At 45.9% G+C, this 20,491-nt stretch overlaps 2 protein-coding genes across 5 annotated transcripts in view; both read right to left on the bottom strand.

Moving 5' to 3' along the window:
- Window positions 1-19,724, bottom strand: part of KIAA0513 (KIAA0513 ortholog) — an 86,634-nt gene extending 66,910 nt beyond the window's left edge. The window contains exon 1 of one of the 4 annotated variants that reach the window (XM_050923231.1): window positions 19,657-19,724. The gene's annotated coding sequence lies outside the window, so the exon portion shown is untranslated. Of the gene's footprint in view, window positions 1-1,751; window positions 1,901-19,598; window positions 19,621-19,656 lie in introns of those variants that run through there. The other 3 variants (XM_050923232.1, XM_050923234.1, XM_050923233.1) reach the window with 3 other exon arrangements.
- On the bottom strand, window positions 14,506-19,917 carry LOC127034475 (60S ribosomal protein L12-like). Its single transcript, XM_050923359.1, has 2 exons — window positions 19,599-19,917; window positions 14,506-15,100 (listed from the first exon to the last, which is right to left on the bottom strand). Exons 1-2 carry the CDS (start codon window positions 19,915-19,917, stop codon window positions 14,586-14,588), a joined length of 834 nt encoding a protein of 277 aa, XP_050779316.1. The 3' UTR covers window positions 14,506-14,585.
- Between the last annotated feature and the right edge of the window lie 574 nt (window positions 19,918-20,491).

Here is a 20,491-nt window from a genome sequence, read left to right as displayed (position 1 = left end):
AAAGAGATACCTAGGAAAAGCAAGCAGCTAACTGCGTCATTAAATGCATGGAGTAGCATGTGCTAAAGCATATGCGTTGCCCTGGCAAGTGACAACTTGTCCTTATCTTAGTGCTGCTGTCACACAGATAGGTCTCACTCTATTGGTTATGGAGATATTAAATGAGGTGTCTAGATGCTGTATCTGAGCCTTGCAACTGTCAAAAAAGGCCTCATTTCAGCATAACTCTCCAGAGGGGTAGGTGAGTCTGAGGTTTAAGTACGGCTTGTAAAGATCTTCTGTGTTCCTCGAACGAAGGGTGCTATGTAAAGTATTATTAATCACCCTTTATCATTTAATATTATAAAGTCAGGAAAACATGGCCACAGCAAGGGAAAATACCCTCAGATTGTGTAACCCAATAGCTCTCAACCAGAGGTACGCAGAGGTCTTCCAGGGGGCACATCAACACAATAGGCTACCTAAAAAAGCACTACAAAGTCAGTACAAACTAAAATTTCATACAGACGATGATTTGTTCATACTGCTCTATATACTATACACTGAACTGTAAGTACGATATTTAGATTCCAATTGTTTTATTTTATAATTATATGGAAAAGTGAGAAAAAGTCAGCCATTTTTCGTTACTAATATGCTGTGGCACTTTTATATCTGATTTTGTAAGCAAGTCGTTAAGTGAGGTGAAACTTGGAGGTACGCAAGACAAATCAGACTCCTGAAAGGGGCAGAGTCATCTGGAAAGATTGAGAGCCACTGGTTTAGCCCACTATTTCTCAACCAGAGGGACGCAACACCCGGGGGTGAAGGGTCACATAAAAATTGGGGGGTGGGGGAGGTTTGCAAGGATTTTCATCACACGCTAAAGCAAAGAGGCTCACTCCCTAAACACCCTGACCTTTCAAGGTCAAGTATTCTCGGTCAACCTCTCCAAACACACATGCAAATAAATTATACAGGCATATCACTGTTAGTATTGATAACAGTTTTTACTCTTATAGAAAAAGTAACTTTTTACTTACATACAGGGTTGCCACCTGAACAGGCTGAGAAACAGTGGTCTACCCTATGGCACTGATGCTATTCCTCCAAATACAGTAGTGCTGGGGGCTAAACTCTCTGAAACCAGGCACATTAAAATGGAGAGAGACGGGCTAAGCAGTATATACCAGTGGTGTCAAGGACCTGATTTTCAGAAGTGCTGAGTATATAGTTTCAATGGGGATTGTGGGGGCTATGAAAAATATCAGGCCTTGTATCATTACCTAAATGCTATATGACAGAAGCAGGTGGTAGGAGCAGAATCTGTAAGTGTGTCAGCATGCTGGGCTCTTTGGGGCAGAGAACTTCATCTATAAAGCTAACACACACAAAATTAAGCTCTTCTGCATGAGTTACAGTACATGGCATATAAATATGTAGACAAGGAAATTTAATTTACAGTTGCCTTAAGCAATCTCTGTGCACAGACTGCAGGGGAAAAATCTCTTTTCCTTCCATAGATATGAAGACATTTCTGAAAATTATTAAGCAAATTATTTTTGCTCATTTCATTCTATTTTTATTCAGTCAGGGTTTTTTTTGTGTTGGGCTTTTTTGGCCAAAACACAAAGCAAAACAAGGAAGTCAAACTTAATACCAAAAAGCTACACGCTACATATTAGGCACAGGCAATGGATCAATAATTTAATTAATTAATTAATTATTAAAACGCATTCTTAAAATGCTTTACAAAAGTGGCTTGGAATTACCTCTATTTTATAAAGGTGGAAAGTGAAGCAGAGTTGACATGACTTTCCCAAGGTCACACGATGAGTCAGTGGTAAAGCTTGGACTGGGACCCAGGTCTCATATCTCAGACCACAAGACCATTCTGCCTCTGTAGCGTATTACACCCTGGACTCAACTCCAGCTTAGGTCACAACAACGACACATACAAAAGCAAAAGTGTGATAGTTGGCACTAACCCCAGTCTCTGCTCAGCCAAACTACAGAAGCACCATACAATTTGAGGCAAGTAGGGTGCATGCTCAGAAGCAGTCCAGGTCATAGAGAGGGAATGCAAGTTAAGACTGAAGGTCATGGGAAGAGTTAGCTCAGTACCCAAAGTAGAAGGGGATGCTGAGGGACGGGACTGAAGAGCACCAGTAGGCTAGGAAGACTGGAAGGAGCAGGTAAGTGCTGCAGGTCAAAACCAAAGAAACTGCCACACTGCATGAGACCAACAATCCATCTAGGCCAGTGGTTCTCAACCAGGGGTCCAAGGCCCCCTGGAGGGCCGCAAGCTGGTTTGAGGGGGTCCGCCAAGCATGGCTGGCATTAGATTCACAAGACCCAGGGCAGAAAGCTGAAGCCCCACCATGCAGGCAGCCCGGGACCCTGAGCTCCAACACCTGATGATGAAGCCTGAGCAACTTAGCTTTGCGGTGCGCCCGGCCCCAGGCAACTGCCCTGTTTCCTACCCCTTAATGCCAACCGTAGAATTTATATGGAGAAAAACAATTGTTGTGGCACAGGTGGGCTGTGGAGTTTTTAATAGTATGTTGGGGGGGCCTCAGAAAGAAAAAGGTTGAGAACCCCTGATCTAGGCCATGCACCTCTGCCTTCAGACAGCCCCAGATGTATCTCCATAACGGCCAGCAGCTAAGTATACACAATACCCATCCAACTCAGAATCACTGCAATTATTCCTTCATTTTTCTGGGCACCACGGTCATTCACAAAGATAAAGGGTGGGAACCTCGGAAGGATTTTACAAAACCTAGCATTGTTAAAATGATTCCCTTCAGTTCCTAAAAGAGCAGAGTTTGCGGTTTCCATTTGAACCTTTTCCTGCAGACTCTGAAACCCAGACCCTGTGGCACTGCGCACAGGACAATCAGAAAGTGAAACTGACGAGTAAATAGATGGGGCTGTTTATTTTTGAACTGCCCAGTCTGAAGTAAAGGGTTAGGGATTTGTAAGAGTCTTTCCATACTGATAAGCTAAACCTTGACTAGCAAAGGCACGGCAATGCTTTGCATCTGTGCTTTTAAAATTGCCTCCCATAAAAACTTGAATCACTGGATACAAGTCTGATGGTGTTTTCAGAATATTGCATTGCACATTTTTATAAACTGAAATTTTCAGGAGGTGCTAGGCCAAGAGCTCAACCTTTTGAAAATCAGGCCATTTACTTACTGCCCCAAATATGGGCCTCAGAGCCCAATTTTTAAAGTACTGGCCTAGCAGAAAGCCAGCATCTAATATTTATCCCACTAAAGTCTAGTTTTGAATGTTAGCAAGCTGGGTAATGGGGCTTCTGTTTCAGGATTCTTCCTAAACATTCTCTGGCTTGTTTTATATGACAGAAAAGAAGGCAGGAAAGCTGGAAGCAAGTAGCTTTACTGTCTATCAGCTGCCTAGCCTGAGGGATGGGAATCCTCAAGGAACATTTTATCACACTAACAATGAAGCAAAGGCAATTTCATGTTTAATAACAATGGGACTGAACAGTCTCTGCTCACAGGATTCAAGGCAAAAAAACCCTTTTAATCTGGGGTAAGTAATTAACCGCTAAGCAAAGCCCAGAAGACAGGGTCTGGTGCTACAAAACACTCAGCACCGCTCCTCCAGAAATCAGTGGGAGAGTGCTCAGCACTTCACAGGGCTGAGCTTTTACTGAGGATATGCTTTTAAAAGACCCACCCTGGAGCTATGGGCAATGATACAAACTTTAGCACTGGCCCAGTCAGCTGAGGCAAGTCAAAGACCAGAATCTACAGTTTCACCCTGGTCCACCAAAAATACACCTGTCATCTTGGATTAAATAAAAAGCAGCTTTAAGGACACATCTAACCCCATAATTTTGAGTCCTGCGAACCTGAGTCAGCTGACTCCCAGATATGCCATGGCTCTTTTACTGTAGTGAAGATGTACCCTAAGAGTCTAATGCAGTGGGATCTGAATTCAAATCCCTTATTGCCCTAGGACCGGCAGGGGGCTGGGAATGCTGTAGAGGTAGCAGCTGGAAAGGGAAAGAGAAAATGGATCATTTCTGCAACCCCTTCCTCTTGGGTGAATGGCTGGCTCTGGAAGCAGTTATGTTCACCTCTCTTGAGCCAAGACTGTCCAAAGCCAGGGTCCCTGTGGGCACAGGACAGAGGCGGGGTAAAAACAGAGGAGGGGGTGGCCACCAGCCCACTGGGAACTAGGTAAACCTTCAAACAGCCATAGGATGATGTTCCTCTCAGGTTAGCACACGGTATAATTCCCCAGCATACAGTATAATGCTCTCATCAGTTACGTATCTACTTTCCAATTATACTGGACAGCAATAGTGACCATTTCTCTGGTTTTATAAAGCTGCATCACATGGAGGATAACAGCCAAAGAAAAGATTTTTACAATATATTCCTTAAATCAGTAAGTATCACTAGAACCATACGTTAGAATTAAGAGCTAGGCAAACAGCAGTACAATATATGCATAAACCTAGCAGGTGAAGCTTCCTAACAGTGAAGTTTATCCGACTACTGAACAGTGTCCTAAGGGAAATGATGGAAACTTACAATTGGGCTGGACAAAGGATTAGAAAAGGTCCTATGGGGAACCACACCGCCTTGGCCAGGGGATGGACTAGATAGGACCTGATAGAGACTGAGAAGATCAATCTTCCAAGAAAATCAGGATAAGTTTGCACCATTTATATATACCATTTATATATGGGTGGAATTCCTGTCCATGCAGGTTAAACCAGGCAATAGCTGACGAAGGATCATTATAGAACTATGCTTGTTCCTTGCCCATTACAGGGGGAAGGGCCTCCTAGATTGGAAAGCATTTGTAATATTTAAGAAGAGCATTCCCCGGTCAAATCTCAGCAGGTTGAGATGCAAAGAAGAGCTGCAGGCCAGGACAGACCAGGAATAAATGCCACACAGTAAGCAGCAGCTGCAGAACACACCATATCATGGCCATGGGCAAAGAACAGAAGAGACAGGCTTTATCAGAACAAAGAGAACCCCAGAAGGGCGATTTCTCCTTGGGAGACGTGCCAGGGGTAATTTTACGGCAGCGCAATTCAGATGACAATCAGATTGTGCGCCGTACTGTCGAATTCACACTTGGCCACAGTGATATGAGCATCTGTGATCTTTAGGCTCAACGGCAGCAGCAGCACGCTGTACCTAGGAACAGAAAACTGACCCAGAAATAGCTCGACACTTGATTCAAAACGGAGCAGCCACCCTGCTATTAACACAGGCTGGCAAATGCACATCCCAGTCCTTTCCTCATTACATTGGGTTCAGTCATCTTCAAGGCACTCTGGCTTGAGCTGTCTAAACATGACAGACTCTCAGCACCCCCACAAGCACCATCTCCCTCCACCTGTGTCTTATGGAAGGACTCAGAGACCCATTACAGTGCATTCTATGCAGTCCCCACCCAAAGCACTCACTCAGTTCCTAAGAAACCATCAACCTCAAGGGTGAGATTGAAGACAGAGCTAGCCTAACGAGCGCAGAATTCTCTTTCATGGGGGATTGGAACAATCATGAATCTCGCCACACAAGCAAAAGGCAAAAACTCCCTTTCTAGCCTTCCTACCACAAGACAAAATCCCACAATGGAGGGACTGAAGGGAGAGAAGACACAGAGATCCTCATTAAAATAGCTTTTGTAAGCCCACAATGATGAGCATGGTACAAATGCCCTCGATTTAAAAAAAAAAAAAAAAAAGGTGGAGAGAATCAGTTCACAGTGACAAGACAGGAGAAGTTACCTTCTTTTATACAAAAAGAACGTGGAGTACTTGTGGCACCTTAGAGACTAACATTTATTTACAGTAATTTTGTTTGTCTGAAGTTAATACCCGCTGTATTAATTCTGTTGTGATGAAGCCAAATAGTTCCATCTTTTAACAGCTCTTCGCCACAAAAATTCACATACCTTTTGTCAGCCAGGCATGCAGGATCACACAGACAAATGCCTCATTTCTAAAGCCTTACAACACAATGCAAGGAATGTTTGGCTTTGGTGGAGTTACCACTTGTGCTCCAGGAGGAAATAGGTCACTTCCTGCCATGCAAGTGAAAACAGTTCTCTTTCTCCTCCCTTCAAGTGTTCCCTCCCTACACGTATGTTTTTGGCTTGAAAGCTGTCTGGGTCAGAGTACATGTCTACAGGTTCACACAGCACCTAGCCCAGAGTCCTCCATCCCAACTGGGGTCAGAGGATACTACTGCAACATAAATGCTACAGAATGATTTAATAATACACTGGTCAAACACATGTCTCTGAAACTAATAACCTCCATACAATGGGAAACATCTAACATTCGCCAGGGTTTATAGGCTGTTACTTTTACGATGAGCTATGAAGAGGCAACTCACTCAACAAAGAGAAAGGAGCAAATGCCAGAGGAGAGGGATGCCCATTAACAGATACTGCTCAGCTCATTAACAGAAGAGAACAGCTGACCAACTCCACAGAATTTAGCATCTGCCTGAGCTGCTGCACAGAACACAGCAAGATTCCAGTGACACATTAGGGAAAGAAGGGTTGCTCTCTCTCTACACGCACAGGGTTACATCTTTGCTAATTCTGTTCACTTTTTCTCACCACCCTGACACCTTCTGTAAGTGTGAAGTTCACATGAATCCCAATCAGCCAGCTTTGCTCCTGCCTTTGCTGCCTGGAGTCTATGTTAGAAAGAAGGGGAACTTGCCAGTGCTTTAATCATACTGAGGACAGGCACTGGATCAATGACTGTCAAGGTCGCGATGAACTCCTCACTACACATGTACATGCAAACTGTTGCAGGCTTTCCTGCATCTCCAACTGGAAAGAGACAGTCTCTGATGAGGGGACCGAGGCACCATGATCCACAGTCTCATGACCTCCAGGTAAGAGTACTGCAAACCTCTTTCAGTGTGCAGCCATCACACAGCATCTACCTGCCCTCACTGGTACACCACTGACTCTCTGCTTGCTTCAGAAATGAATTCAATGGCCTGGCCTTAGAATCCTTGTTAATGAGACCATAAGCTCTTTAGGGCAGAGAATTTTTGTTCTGTGTTTGTACAGCTCCTAGCACAGAGGGTGCCTGGTCCATAGCAGGCTCCTAAGCTTTAGTGCCATACAAACACACTACAACTGGTTCTACTCTGCTAAGTCCTTAGAATGGGACCTGGCTACTCAGAGGCTCTCTCACCCTCCCCAACAACCGTACACCACTGGGACAATCCTGTGGAGAGCAGAGATCCAGGTTTAGACCACCAGATACCAGGAGCACTGCCTCTGCAAGTGGACCCCTCCAGCGGACCTGACTCGACTGTGTTCAGCTGTGTGTAGTCTAACCACAGGAATGATGTTAGTCAAAAGAACATTGTACATGCACATCCCTGAAGCTTCGGGGAACAGACAAAAGCACATCCTTTATGGGCTATATGGAGCCCAATAATGTGTGTTTGGCTAAAGCACATCTTCCAGGAAGACATCCAGATCTTGGTCTGAAGACATCAAGAGATGGAAAATCCACCACCTCCCTTGCTAGTTTGTTCCCATGGTGTATCACCTTCACTGCTAAAAAACTGGGCCTAATTTCTAATTTGAATGTGTCTGGCGTCATGCCACTGATTCTTGTTCTGCCCTTCTCCACTAGATTAAACATCCCTTTAGTACCTGGTATCTTCTTTCAGTGAAGGTACTTTTATACTGTAATCAAAGCTTCACTGGAACCTTTACAGTCCCTCTTCCCCCATATGCATTGTTCCAGGATAAGGTCTGATCCTGGCAAGCTGCTTTGTACGTGGGCAGAAACTTGTGGAGTGGCCTGCGGGATTGGAACCTATTGAAATATCCTCAGCAAGAGATTTCCACTGCAGTTTTCATTGCAGGTAACCCAACTCCCTTAAGCATGAAACACCGCTTCGTACAACTTTCTCTGAACCTTTAGCCTCTTTCGGTAGTTCACAAGGGTTACTTGTCCCATCTACTGAACTGCCCATCTCAGAGGACGGCCAGCAGCTTGCGTCCAGCGCATTGTCTCATCTGCCATTCATCTGCGTGCTTTTAAAAATCTACACACCAATGTCCCCTCCACACAAACAGTTTACAAGGATCACTCTTGCTTCCCAGCTAACCTTGAATAACAGAGCACCATGAATAATTCAAAATACAACTGTCAACATAACCGATGAACAAAGTGAACGTATGATGCGTTGTCTGCTTTTTTCATTGCTTGTTCAGTGACACATTGCAAATTGCAGTTAACTTGCAATGAAAGTCCCAGCTATTACAGACAAGTCACTCCTGTTGTATGAGTAGCCCCCCTGCAGAACTGCAGCTGGAGCCAGTGGCTAGGCTACCAGCTTAGGACTCGGAAGACCTGGGTTCAAGTCCCTGTCTGCCCACGACCCCTGTGTGATGGCAGAATGGGTACAGGTTTTATAAGCTCTTTGGGGACAGGGACTAACAATATTTGTGAGCGGCCTATCCAGAACATTGCTAGCACTAAACAAACACTAACAGAATCAGCCAATTTGCGATGCTCCAGGATAGCTCAGAATTCAACTAGCTTGACTATGCTGTGGTAAACCTGCATCTTGAGGCAGAGCATCAAGGAATAATATAGCAGACACAAGGCCTATCAGCTAATCCCCGCACAGCCTCCAGCCCAGGGCTTTCAAAAGAAATTATCCAATGAAACAATGGGAACTTTAGTTCTCTGACAGTTAGTGATCTTTAATGCTGTCAACATAAGACAAGCTGCGGATTCATGATCAGGAGCCAGGGACCCATGTGGTCTTGGTCCGGAAAGGTTTCGTTCTAACAAATGGAGGTTTTTTTCCCCTGCAGCACAAACAGCAAGAAACGTCCAAAGGTTCAAAGGCACAGAACAGAAGGAAACATGATAACCACCGTTAGACGGTGAAGTGTTGGATAAGGGTCGCTCGGCAGAGCTTGCTACTGCATCTTAGGCTACGTCTACACTACAGCATAAAATCGAAATAACTAAATTATTATATTATATTATAAAATCGATTTTATGCGTCCACACTAGGGCACATTAATTCGGTGGTGTGTGTCTATGGTCCGAGGTTAGCATCGATTTCTGGAGCGTTGCACTGTGGGTAGCTACTGTAAAATGATGAGGCCAATAACTTCGATTTCCGTCCACACTAACCCTAAAACAATATAGTAATATCGATTTTAGCGTTACTCCTCTCGTTGGGGAGGAGTACAGAAATCGATTTTAAGAGCCCTTAAAATCGATTTAAAGTGTGTTGTAGTGTGGACGGGTACAGCGTTAAATCGATTTAACGCTGTTTAAATCGATTTAACTGCGTAGTGTGGACCAGGCCTTACTTACATACTCACCTCCTCTGTTCTTAAATTTGCCCTGCAGTACTAGATGGATTTGTCCTAGTTATTTTTCAGTCCTGCTATGAGCACTGATCTCATTCAAAGGGTGACAGGCTGCAGCAATGCATTCCAACCATTGGATAGTCTAGTTACTAGGCTAGGATCTGATCCAGTGACAACTCACACTAAGGGGAAAAAATTAATGGGGCTGCTACTCCAAACGCCTACACTTTTTTTTTTTTAATCCAAGCATCACAGCTCTCATGTATAATGTATTTTTTAAATACATTTCATAACAGTTTGATCTAAATCTGTTTCCCTACAATAAGGAGGTGGGAATTAACCTGATGAAAACCTCTCTCTTTGTCAGCAATGCCTCAGAGCACGCAAAACTAACCCAAAGAATATAATTTGATGCTGTTTCTATACTGAACAAAAAACTCCAAGATCTTCACAGTAATAGCAACGCTGCAAATTACAGGCCAAGGTAACAGACAGTTAAACTGGGTTACATGCTTACAGTCATAGACTGCATGTATTTGAATAGCAAAACATCTTAACACGCACATCCTTCAACATCCGAGGCTTTTATGTGTCTTATATTGAGGGATCTGGTAACCTTTCAACTATCCATCACAAGTTCAAATACAAGCTAGGTTAGTACCAGTTAAAAAGTCCTTACCATCTGCTGGCTATCTGCTGGCCTGGGATATAAATTGGTGGGATTCAAGGCAGATGCCAGTATTGCAATCAACACCATTCATGGCATAGAAAGTGAATTATTCAAGGTCAGGTTGATGGAGCAGGATGAGGGAGGTTTGCACTGTTCATGCTGCACCTGTTCTGTGCAGGAGGAAAGGAATTCAGATTCCAGAGCTGCCAAACAGGCTAGCAATAATGTCACTTGGTTTTACAGTATTTGCTTTGGGGAAAAGAAAACAAATGCTGGTAAACAATTTAATCTGCCTGTCCCTTGGCATCTGTAGAGATGTCAGCCCAGCAGAACTACTCTGACAGTTTTCTCTGTTGATTTCAGATAAGAAAAAAGAAACCATGTCATGCAAGATTTTGCACAGCGTGAAACTTGAGTGGCCAAACCACTATACTGCTACAAGAACAAACCAGTTTTTCTTCAGCAAATATCTCACTTCTCTTCAACAAGATCTGGTGCTGGCATTCCTATAACTTCCTTCTTTTGGGAGAGATACGCAATAGGCATTGTTTGCCTTTTGCTGATACACTGCACCCTGCATGATTTAAAGCTTCCCTTTCCCTGCACGACAACTGGCTTTCAAAAACAGGACTAGAGATCTTGCTTTAAAGCTTCGTATGCCCAATTAAACAACATTTCCAAATTAGCAAGGCCAGATTCATCCCTAGGGTAAGGTCCATTGGCTGCAAGGAGTTTGGTCCAGACAGTGGACCAAATGCATCTCTACCAGCATGCCAAGCGCATCATCAAATAAGTTTGTTACAAATTAAAAAGATGAGGGGCATATTGCCCAGTGGCTAGGGCACAAGGCTGGGATTCTACAGACCTGTGTTATATTTCCAGCTGCCAGCCACCTACCGCAAGGCAATGGACAAGCCACTTCACCACTTTCTGCTTCCCCTATGCCCTGCCAGGCTTTGCCTGTCCCACCTATTTAGAGTGTAAGCTCTTCGGGACAGCAAGTCTCTATTACAGGGGTGGCCAAAACGCTGCTCGGGAGCTGCCTGAGACTTTTTTGCAGTTGAAGTGCAGCTCGTGGAGGCTCCTCGCTCCATTCTCCACCTACCAGACTGCTTCTATACTGCAGCGGGGTGGCAAGGCTAGCGGCTTCTGCCAGAGATGACTGGTGCCTGCTGAGAGTGTGTGTGTGTGGGGGGGGGGCAACAGTTCGAGTCGTGTCCCCTCTTATCCTCAGTGGCCCCTCCCTGCAACTCCCAGATGTTAGCTCCACATGGAGAGGCAAACAGCTGGGAGCTGAAGGGAGGGATAGTGACTCTCCCTGCAGCTTCCAGCTGTTTGCGTGGGAAGAACAGGCCCGTAGCCCCCAGCTTGCCAGCTCCAGCAGCTGCCATGCAGGGAAGCGGCCCTGCGGCACCATGTGATGGAGTGGGGCCAGCAAATCCTGGAAAAGCTGGAGGAGGGGTACCTGACCCCCCCACACACACACACATACACGCCACTGGCGTCTGCAGAGCAGGGAGGGCAGTCCTGGGGCTTCAGCCCCAGCAAGTGCACCCTACACAGCTGAAGCACCGAGTCTCAGCAGGCACACCCCGGCTCTAAAACTTCTGAAGATCACCGTATGCGGCTCGGAGGGTCTATAAGTTTGGTCACCTTGCTCTATTGTGTCATTAGACCTCATCTAGCACTAGGGTGCCCCAATCACTGTTGGGGCCAACCAGTGAGCAAGCAGGAGAGAACTGCAAAACTGCTAGGTTCAGCATGAAGCAAAGGACGTTTCCGTAGAGGGAAATGAGAGAAAGGACGCAGCAATGTGTATAAACAACTGCAACAAAAGCCAAAAGGAATTGCTTTTCTTCATATGAGTAGCTCCAAATCTATTACCCTTCTCTTTAAAAAACAAACCAACCTTATCTGCGCTCCTGCTTTACTCATTTTAGCAATCTATTATTAATACGTTTGTCTATAATGAACCATGCTGCGGCACTCAGATTTAATATTTGAAAACCACTTGGCCCAGCAGTAAGGGGAGCACTCTCTCCAAAGAGCATTTCCTTTCAGATTTGTCAAACTCTCATAAACAAACTCAGCAGGAAGAACTGTTTTATCATCACGATTTCACATGGGCAACAGTTTTCTAAATGATTTGGGAAAGTGACTTTTTGGTGTTGAGAACACTTCAGAACAAGGTGTTTCTATGTTCCCATCACTTGGAAAAGGTGAAATTCACCCACACAACAAAGCGTTCAAAAGAGACCGCCCGGGACTAGAATGACAAGAGAGCTGCATGGCAGGATTGGGATGCATTAGCAGAGCTGTGGGGTCCCATACTGCAAGGTGCTAAGCACCCTTTGATCCTATATAGATTCAGTAGGAGTTGAGAGTGCCCATCATCTGAGAGGAGGCACCCAGCTTCCATGAAGATTAGCCATTGTGGGAATCAAAGACAAGAAGTGCAGAGATGCTGCAAGTGGGAACTGAGGTGCATCTGCAGAGAGATGAAGACTTGCATAGCTCCTGCCCATCTTACACTTGTCCGAAGCCAACATAACAGGGACCTCATTTCCATAAGCACCCATCATGCGAGATGTTTTATAAAATAACCTCGATACACTTCTAACAGTATCAGTCAGTCTGGCTAAATTATTCTGACCATAAACAGTTGTGAAATGAAGTCATAGGACGTTAAAATAAACAGCAATATCCTGACATCAGAAACATTAATGAAGCGTTTCATTTTTTCAGATAACGACTGTTACTTTAATTATACAGCATAGTTGTAACCTGTATGTATATGTATCTAAAATCCATATGACAGGTCTATTTCAGAGACATTCCCCCTGGCCCTGTGAAAGCCAAGTCACAATGGAACTGTCTTGTGACACCACTGCAGGGCAAGGCACTTTCATGTCAGCATTCCAGAGCTTAGGAACATTCAACTAATCAAGCAATTTGCCCATCTGAGCCTCCCTTAGCCACTTCCAAGTAAAGGCTTAACCAAGGTGAAAGAAGTATTTGTTATTGTCTCTGTACATCACACCTCCTAGGGCTTGATCCTGCAAGCTGATCTCCGGGGGAAACCCTTACACCTGCACTGAGTCCCAGTGGAGTCAGCAGAACTCACTACAGGCATTTGGGGATATCTGAGATTGCAGCATTAAGGCTTAAGATATTACATTCTCTAGAGCAGAAGCCCAGTTTCTCTCTGCAGACAACACCTAGCAGAATGGGTCCCCGATTCTAATGTGTGCTCCTGAGGGAACCGTAAAATAAAAGAACCATCATGCATCAGTCCCTAACAGCTGTGGAGCCCAAATCCACCCCCTTAGCACAAACTTCCGGCCCCTCCAGAACACTTCCACAAAACTCAACGCTCAACAACAGGCAAACTTTCCAACCAACACTCCCTCCCTGTTTCCAGTCCACACTCACAGAAGCTGCAGAACCACTCATCAGTTCAACAGCAGCATCATTGTCAAGTATCACACTATTTTAAACAAATACAAGTTACAAGACTTTAACATGACTGCTTCTCCTGAAGTCATTTCTCCAAAATTCAGGGCTAGTCAACACTTCAGTTTTGCCACTCTAGCCAACCAGAAAGCCCCTCTTAGTGTAGATGTAGCCTATACCTGGAAAACACCACCATAAATAGTGCTCTTCCTGGTATAGCTTATACCAATTCCCCAAGAAAACTGGAACTATGTCTGGAATCTGGCATACTGTATCAGCAAAGCATACCTAGTGTGGATTTTTTTGCTGGTATCACTTATTCCAGATTACTTACACACACACACACACACACACACACACACACACACACACACACACACACCTCTCCAAGTGAAAAACACCATACCAGCAAAAGTGCAGTTTTGCCATTATATTTGCATCTACACTAGGACTTCTGCCAATATAAAAGTGTCACACACAAAAAAAACTCAGCCCCAGATTACAGCTAAATATTAAGGCTGTAGATTAATCGCCGTTAACTCACACAATTAATCACGATTAATCGTACTGTTAAACAGCAGAATACCAACTGAAATTAAATATTTTTGGATTTTTTTTGGCATTTTCAAATATATTGTATTCTGTGTTGTAACAGAAATCAAAGTGTACACGCTCACTTTATTATTTTTATTACAGATATTTGCACTGTAAAAATAAAGAAATAGTATTTTTCAATTCACCTCATACGAGTATTGTAGTGCAATTTCTTTACCCTGAAAGTGTAACTTACAAATGAAGATTTATTTTGTTACATAATTGCACTCAAAACAAGGTAAAACTTTAGAGCCTACAAGTCCACTCAGTCCCACTTTTGTCCAGCCAATTGCTAAAACAAACAAGTTTGTTTACATTTACAGGAGATACTGCTGACTGCTTCTTATTTACAATGTCACCTGAAAGTGAGAACAACTGTTCACATGGCACTTTTGTAGTCAGCGTTTTGTTTTTTTTGTGTTTTTTCCCCCCCTTGCAGGTTTTATTGAGGTTTCGTAATTGTTACAAAAAATCTTAATTAACTTTTGTGTTAATGAGTGAGTTCTTGGCTTCTATATTAGCTAGCTGGGCACTCTATTGTGCCACTGTTGATGTCATCGATGACATCATGAGGCTGTCTGCCATCAATATTGCAGCCAACAGACTGAGCAGTTCCTAGAATCTCCTTAATGGTTCCAAAGAGCTTCCGTGCCAAGGACCTGTGCCTCATCTGGCATGCAATGTTTACTATCTCATCAAAGCTGACACTGCCACTGTATTTAGTGTTCTTCTGCTTCTTCTTGTCACGAGGAGGCTCCTTGAGGGCTTTGATGAGCAGGGCAGAGGCAGAAGGGACAACCTCAATCTGAGCTTGCCTGTTCTGGACAGTGAGTTTCACGGTGATCCTCAGCCCCTTCCAGTCACCTATTGCCTTGGCAATGTCATCACCAACCTTTTTGGGAGACAAACCCAAATGGCCAATTTTAGGTGCCAGAGCAGAAGTGGCACCGACCTCCCCACCAGTGCATCTCAGGAACACGACTTGGAGACAAACTTCCAGATTCCCACAAACAGGTCGCACGTTCTGTAGAGCTTGTTAAGTAATATTCCACAGGGAAAAGTCAGCAACTCTCAGTGAGAGGGAGCATTGCAAGTTATTTACATGCCAGATATGCTAAACATTCATATGTCCCTTCATGCTTCGGCCACCATTCCAGAGGACATGCTTCCATGCTGATGATGCTTGTTAAAAAGATAATGCATTAATTAAATTTGTGACTGAACTCCCTGGGGGAGAACTGTATGTCTCCTGTTCTGTTTTACCCACATTCTGCTATATGTTTCATGTTATAGCAGCCTCAGATGATGACCCAGCATGTTTGTTTTAAGAACACTTTCACAGCAGATTTGACAAAACACAAAGAAGGTACCAATGTGAGATTTCTAAGGACAGATACAGCATTCGACCCAAGGTTTAAGAATCTGAAATGCCTTCCAAAATCTGAGAGGGACAAGGTGTGGAGTATGCTTCCAAAAGTGTTAAAAGAGCAGCACTCCGATGCAGGAACTACAGAACCCGAACCACCAAAAAAGAAAATCAACCTTCTCTTGGTGGCATCTGACACAGATGATGAATATGAACATGCACCGGTCGACTCTGCTTTGGATCGTTATCGAGCAGAACCCATCACCAGCATGGACGCATGTATTCTGGAATGGTGGTTGAAGCATGAAGGGACACATGAATCTTTAGCACATCTGGCACAAATCTTGAAACACCAGCTACAACAATGCCATGAGAATATCTGTTCTCACTTTCAGGTGACACTGTAAACATGAAGAGGGCAACATTATCTCCTGCAAACTGTAACTAAGTTTGTTTGTCTGAGCAACTGGCTGAAGTAGGACTAAGTGGACTTATAGGTTCTAAAGTTTTACATTGTTTTATTTTTGAATGCAGTTTTTTTTGTACATAATTCTACATTTGTAAGTTCAACTTTCATTATAAAGAGATTGCACTACAGTACTCGTATTAGGTGAATTGAAATATTTTTTTTTACAGTGCAAATATTTGTAATCAAAAACATATAAAGCGAGCACTGTGCACTTTGTATTCTGTATTGTAATTGAAATAAACATATTTGAAAATGTAGAAAACATCCAAAAATATTTAAATAGATTCATAGATTCATAGACTCTAGGACTGGAAGGGACCTCGAGAGGTCATCGAGTCCAGTCCCCTGCCCTCATGGCAGGACCAAATACTGTCTAGACCATCCCTAATAGACATTTATCTAACCTACTCTTAAATATCTCCAGAGATGGAGATTCCACAACTTCCCTAGGCAATCTATTCCTGTGTTTAACTACCCTGACAGTTAGGAACTTTTTGTCCAACCTAAATCTCCCTTGCTGCAGCTTAAGCCCATTGCTTCTTGTTCTATCATTGGAGGCTAAGGTGAACAAGTTTTCTCCCTCCTCCTGATGACACCCTTTTAGATACCTGAAAATTGCTATCATGTCCCCTCTCAGTCTTCTCTTTTCCAAACTAAACAAACCCAATTCCTTCAGCCTTCCTTCATAGGTCATGTTCTCAAGACCTTTAATCATTCTTGTTGCTCTTCTCTGGACCCTCTCCAATTTCTCCACATCTTTCTTGAAATGCGGTGCCCAGAACTGGACACAATACTCCAGCTGAGGCCTGACCAGCGCAGAGTAAAGTGGAAGAATGACTTCTCGTGTCTTGTTTACAACACACCTGTTAATGCATCCCAGAATCACGTTTGCTTTTTTTGCAACAGTATCACACTGTTGACTCATATTAAGGTTGTGGTCCACTATGACCCCTAGATCTCTTTCTGCCATACTCCTTCCTAGACAGTCTCTTCCCATTCTGTATGTGTGAAACTGATTGTTCCTTCCTAAGTGGAGCACTTTGCATTTATCTTTATTGAACTTCATCCTGTTTACCTCAGACCATTTCTCCAATTTGTCCAGATCATTTTGAATTTTGACCCTGTTCGCCAAATCAGTTGCAATCCCTCCCAGTTTGGTAACGTCCGCAAACTTAATAAGCGTACTTTCTATGCCAACATCTAAATCGTTGATGAAGATATTGAACAGAACCGGTCCCAAAACAGACCCCTGCATAACCCCACTTGTTATACCTTTCCAGCGGGATTGGGAGCCATTAACAACTACTCTCTGAGTACGGTTATCCAGCCAGTTATGCATCCACCTTATAGTAGCCCCATCTAAATTGTACTTTCCTAGCTTATCTATAAGAATATCATGCGAGACCGTATCAAATGCCTTACTAAAGTCTAGGTAGATCACATCCACCGCTTCTCCCTTATCCACAAGGCTTGTTATCCTATCAAAGAACGCTATCAGATTAGTTTGACACGATTTGTTCTTTACAAATCCATGCTGGCTATTCCCTATCACCTTACCACTTTCCAAGTGTTTGCAGATGATTTCTTTAATTACCTGCTCCATTATCTTCCCTGGCACAGAAGTTAAACTAACTGGTCTGTAGTTTCCTGGGTTGTTTTTATTTCCCTTTTTATAGATGGTCACTATATTTGCCCCCTTCCAGTCTTCTGGAATCTCCCCCGTCTCCCATGATTTCCCAAAGATAATAGCTAGAGGCTCAGATACCTCTTCTATTAACTAATTAACCATTAATTAATTAATGGTATTCTATTATTATTTAATCATGCAATTATTTTTTTTAATTGCTTGACAGCCCTACTAAATACCTAAAAACTACAAGTTGTAGTGTCTGGGATCCTCCCTTTAACGTCTCCTATAGAAAGTTGCCAGAGCATGGAACTAACAGAGAGAAGATCCGATCATCTGGACAGTCAGAGGCACGCTGTAAGAATTAAGAGTAATTAGGAACAAAAGGTCTTTGTGAAAACAATGCCACAGTTGTGTGGTGCCAAAAAGCTCGTTAAAAAAAATTGGCTGTAAGAAAGCTTCTTAGCTAAAAATAAACTGAATGTCACTGTGCTAAACCTGGAAAATCAAATATCAATCTGCCTCCAGTCTGTGTCTACTACATGAGGATCCAGTGGCACAGTATCAAATCAAGCACTGATTCATCAAGTGGTACTGTATCAAATCAAGCACTGGTTCATATGAGGAAACCACATGCAGGTCCCCTGTAGAAGAGGGCACACAGGTAAAGGTATGTCTACACTGCAACTGGGATTGAGCCTCTCAGGGTGGGGAGACAGAACCCAACTGAGGCTCAAGTGAACATGCTAAAAATAGCAATGTGGACATGGCAGCATGGGCTCTCAAGTCCACCCGACTGCTGGGATCTGAGCTCAGCTGAGCTAGTCAGGGGCTCCACCAGGCCACACTATTTTAAACATACTGGCTCAAGCCCCACTAGTGAAAGTCTGTTCACGCCCAGCTGCTGTGCAAAGGTCCCCTAAGGTTACACCCAGTTTGCATTCAAACCCTGTTCAGATTCAGCACTCAAACCCACCATTAAATTGCTGTAGCGCTGGTAGTCACTGGGGAAACCCGCTTCCTGTGACTTGCTACCCAGAAAGAAACCTCTCTGTAACTGAAGTGTCTAGCTATGACCAGCACCAGTTCCCACTGGGATCTGTAATATTCTATGCCATGTTAGAGCCCCCACCACTCTGCTCCAGGGAAAAATCATCTCCATGACAGCTAAGAGGGTGGAGAAGTGTAAAGAAACACACAGATCCGCAAGGTCCAGTTTGCCTAGACAGCTACTGGGATTGTCACCTGCACCCAGTACCCCAGCTCCCCCCTCCCGCCCCAGTCGCAAGGGACTGCAGACTACACAGGCTGCTGGTTCCAACTGCAAGATGGCCCTGCCCTAACCCATCCTTCCTCCCTGCAAGCCACTCCAGGGCAGGGACAAGGGGGCCACACACCCACCTCCCGCAGAACATGCCTCCCTACAGCTCCTGTCTGCCCCACGCTCCGAGCCCACGGGGACGAGAGGCTGCACAAGCGCTCAACCACCCCGCACTCATTCTGCTCAGACCCACGGGGTCCGCAGCCCATCACCACCTTCTCGCAGGACGCAGTCACTGGAGAGACCACTGCACAGCCACCAGCACCGTGCAAAGAGCTCCCACCCCAGGGGCCCAGCACACGCACCCACACCTGTGTCCAAGGCACCTGCCCGGGGCACCCCTGAAAATCCTCCGGCCCCCCGCCCCTGCACAGCATCCCTTGCCTACAGTGCCCCCAGGCTCCCTCCCCATACAGCGATCCCTTGTACCTGCCCCCGTGCACAGCGCCCCAGGCTCCCCCGCGCCATGCACAGCATCCCCCACCTACAGCGCCCCCGGGCTCCCCTCCGCATAGTGCTCCCCATACCTTCCCCCGTGCACAGCGCCCCAGGCTCCCCCACGCCGTGCACAGCATCCCCCCCAGAGCGCCCCCCATAACTCCCCCTGTGCACAGCACCCCCAGGCTCCCCCCCATACTCAGATCCCCCTACACACAGCACCCCCCCCACAGTGCCCCCCTTACCTCCCCCATGGACAACACCCGGGCTCCCCCGCACACACCCCACTCACAGCACCGCCCGAAGCACCTCCCCCGCCGTGCACAGCGCCCCCGGGCTCCCCCCACACCCACAGCGCCCCGCTCACCCGTGCAGCTGCCTGGGCCCGGCCTCCGCGCCCGGCTCGCAGCTCCAGCACCGCGCAGACTCCGAGCCGGGGCCGCAGCCAGCGAACCTGCCGCCACGTGAGAGGGGCGGGGCGGAGGGAGGGGACGGAGCCGCGCTTGGCTTGGGGGCGGGGCTCCGCCGGGGGGCGGGGCTCCGGCTTCCCTCGCCTGCCCCCTGCCGAGCTCGACCGGCGCCCGGCAGCAGCTGCTCGCTGAGGGCCCCGCCCCGGGGGTTCCCCCATGTCAGCCCTGCCCCACCCCAGGGCTCCCCCCGCCCTCATCTCAGCCCCACAGGTTCCCCTGACCCCCATCTCACCCCTACCCTGCCCCACCCCAGGGCTCCCCCGCCCTCATCTCAGCCCCACAGGTTCCCCTGACCCCCATCTCACCCCTACCCTGCCCCACCCCAGGGCTCCCCCCTTCCTCATCTCAGCCCCACAGGTTCCCCTGCCCCCCATCTCACCCCTACCCTGCCCCACCCCAGGGCTCCCCCGCCCTCATCTCAGCCCCACAGGTTCCACTGCCCCCCATCTCACCCCTACCCTGCCCTGCCCTGCCCCACCCCAGGATCTCCTCTCATGCTTATCTCAGCCCCATGGCGCCCCACAGGCTGCCCGTGTGCCCATCTCAGCTAAGGTCTCCAAACAGCAAGTGTGAAATATCAGGATGGAGTAGGGGGTAATAGGAGTCTATATAGGAAAAAGCCCTGACTATCAGAACTGTCCCTATAAAATTGGGACATCTGGTCATCCTAATCTCAGCCTTGCCACACCCCAAGTCTCCCCATATGCCCCTATGTCAGGCCTGCAGTACCCC

This window comes from Gopherus flavomarginatus, chromosome 14 (assembly GCF_025201925.1).
Source record: "Gopherus flavomarginatus isolate rGopFla2 chromosome 14, rGopFla2.mat.asm, whole genome shotgun sequence".
NCBI lineage: Eukaryota > Metazoa > Chordata > Testudines > Testudinidae > Gopherus > Gopherus flavomarginatus.
Note: the sequence above shows the minus strand (reverse complement) of the source record. Positions and strands in the feature narration are given on the sequence as shown.

What these genes read in the sequence shown, in the direction of transcription:
- LOC127034475 (XM_050923359.1), bottom strand. Translation starts at nt 19,917, where the DNA reads ATGGGGGAACCCCCGGGGCGGGGCCCTCAGCGAGCAGCTGCTGCCGGG. An exon ending in CGCTGTGCACGGCGGGGGAG is followed by an intron (nt 15,101 to 19,598) that starts GTGCTTCGGGCG and finishes TTACTTAACAAG; the next exon opens with CTCTACAGAACGTGCGACCT.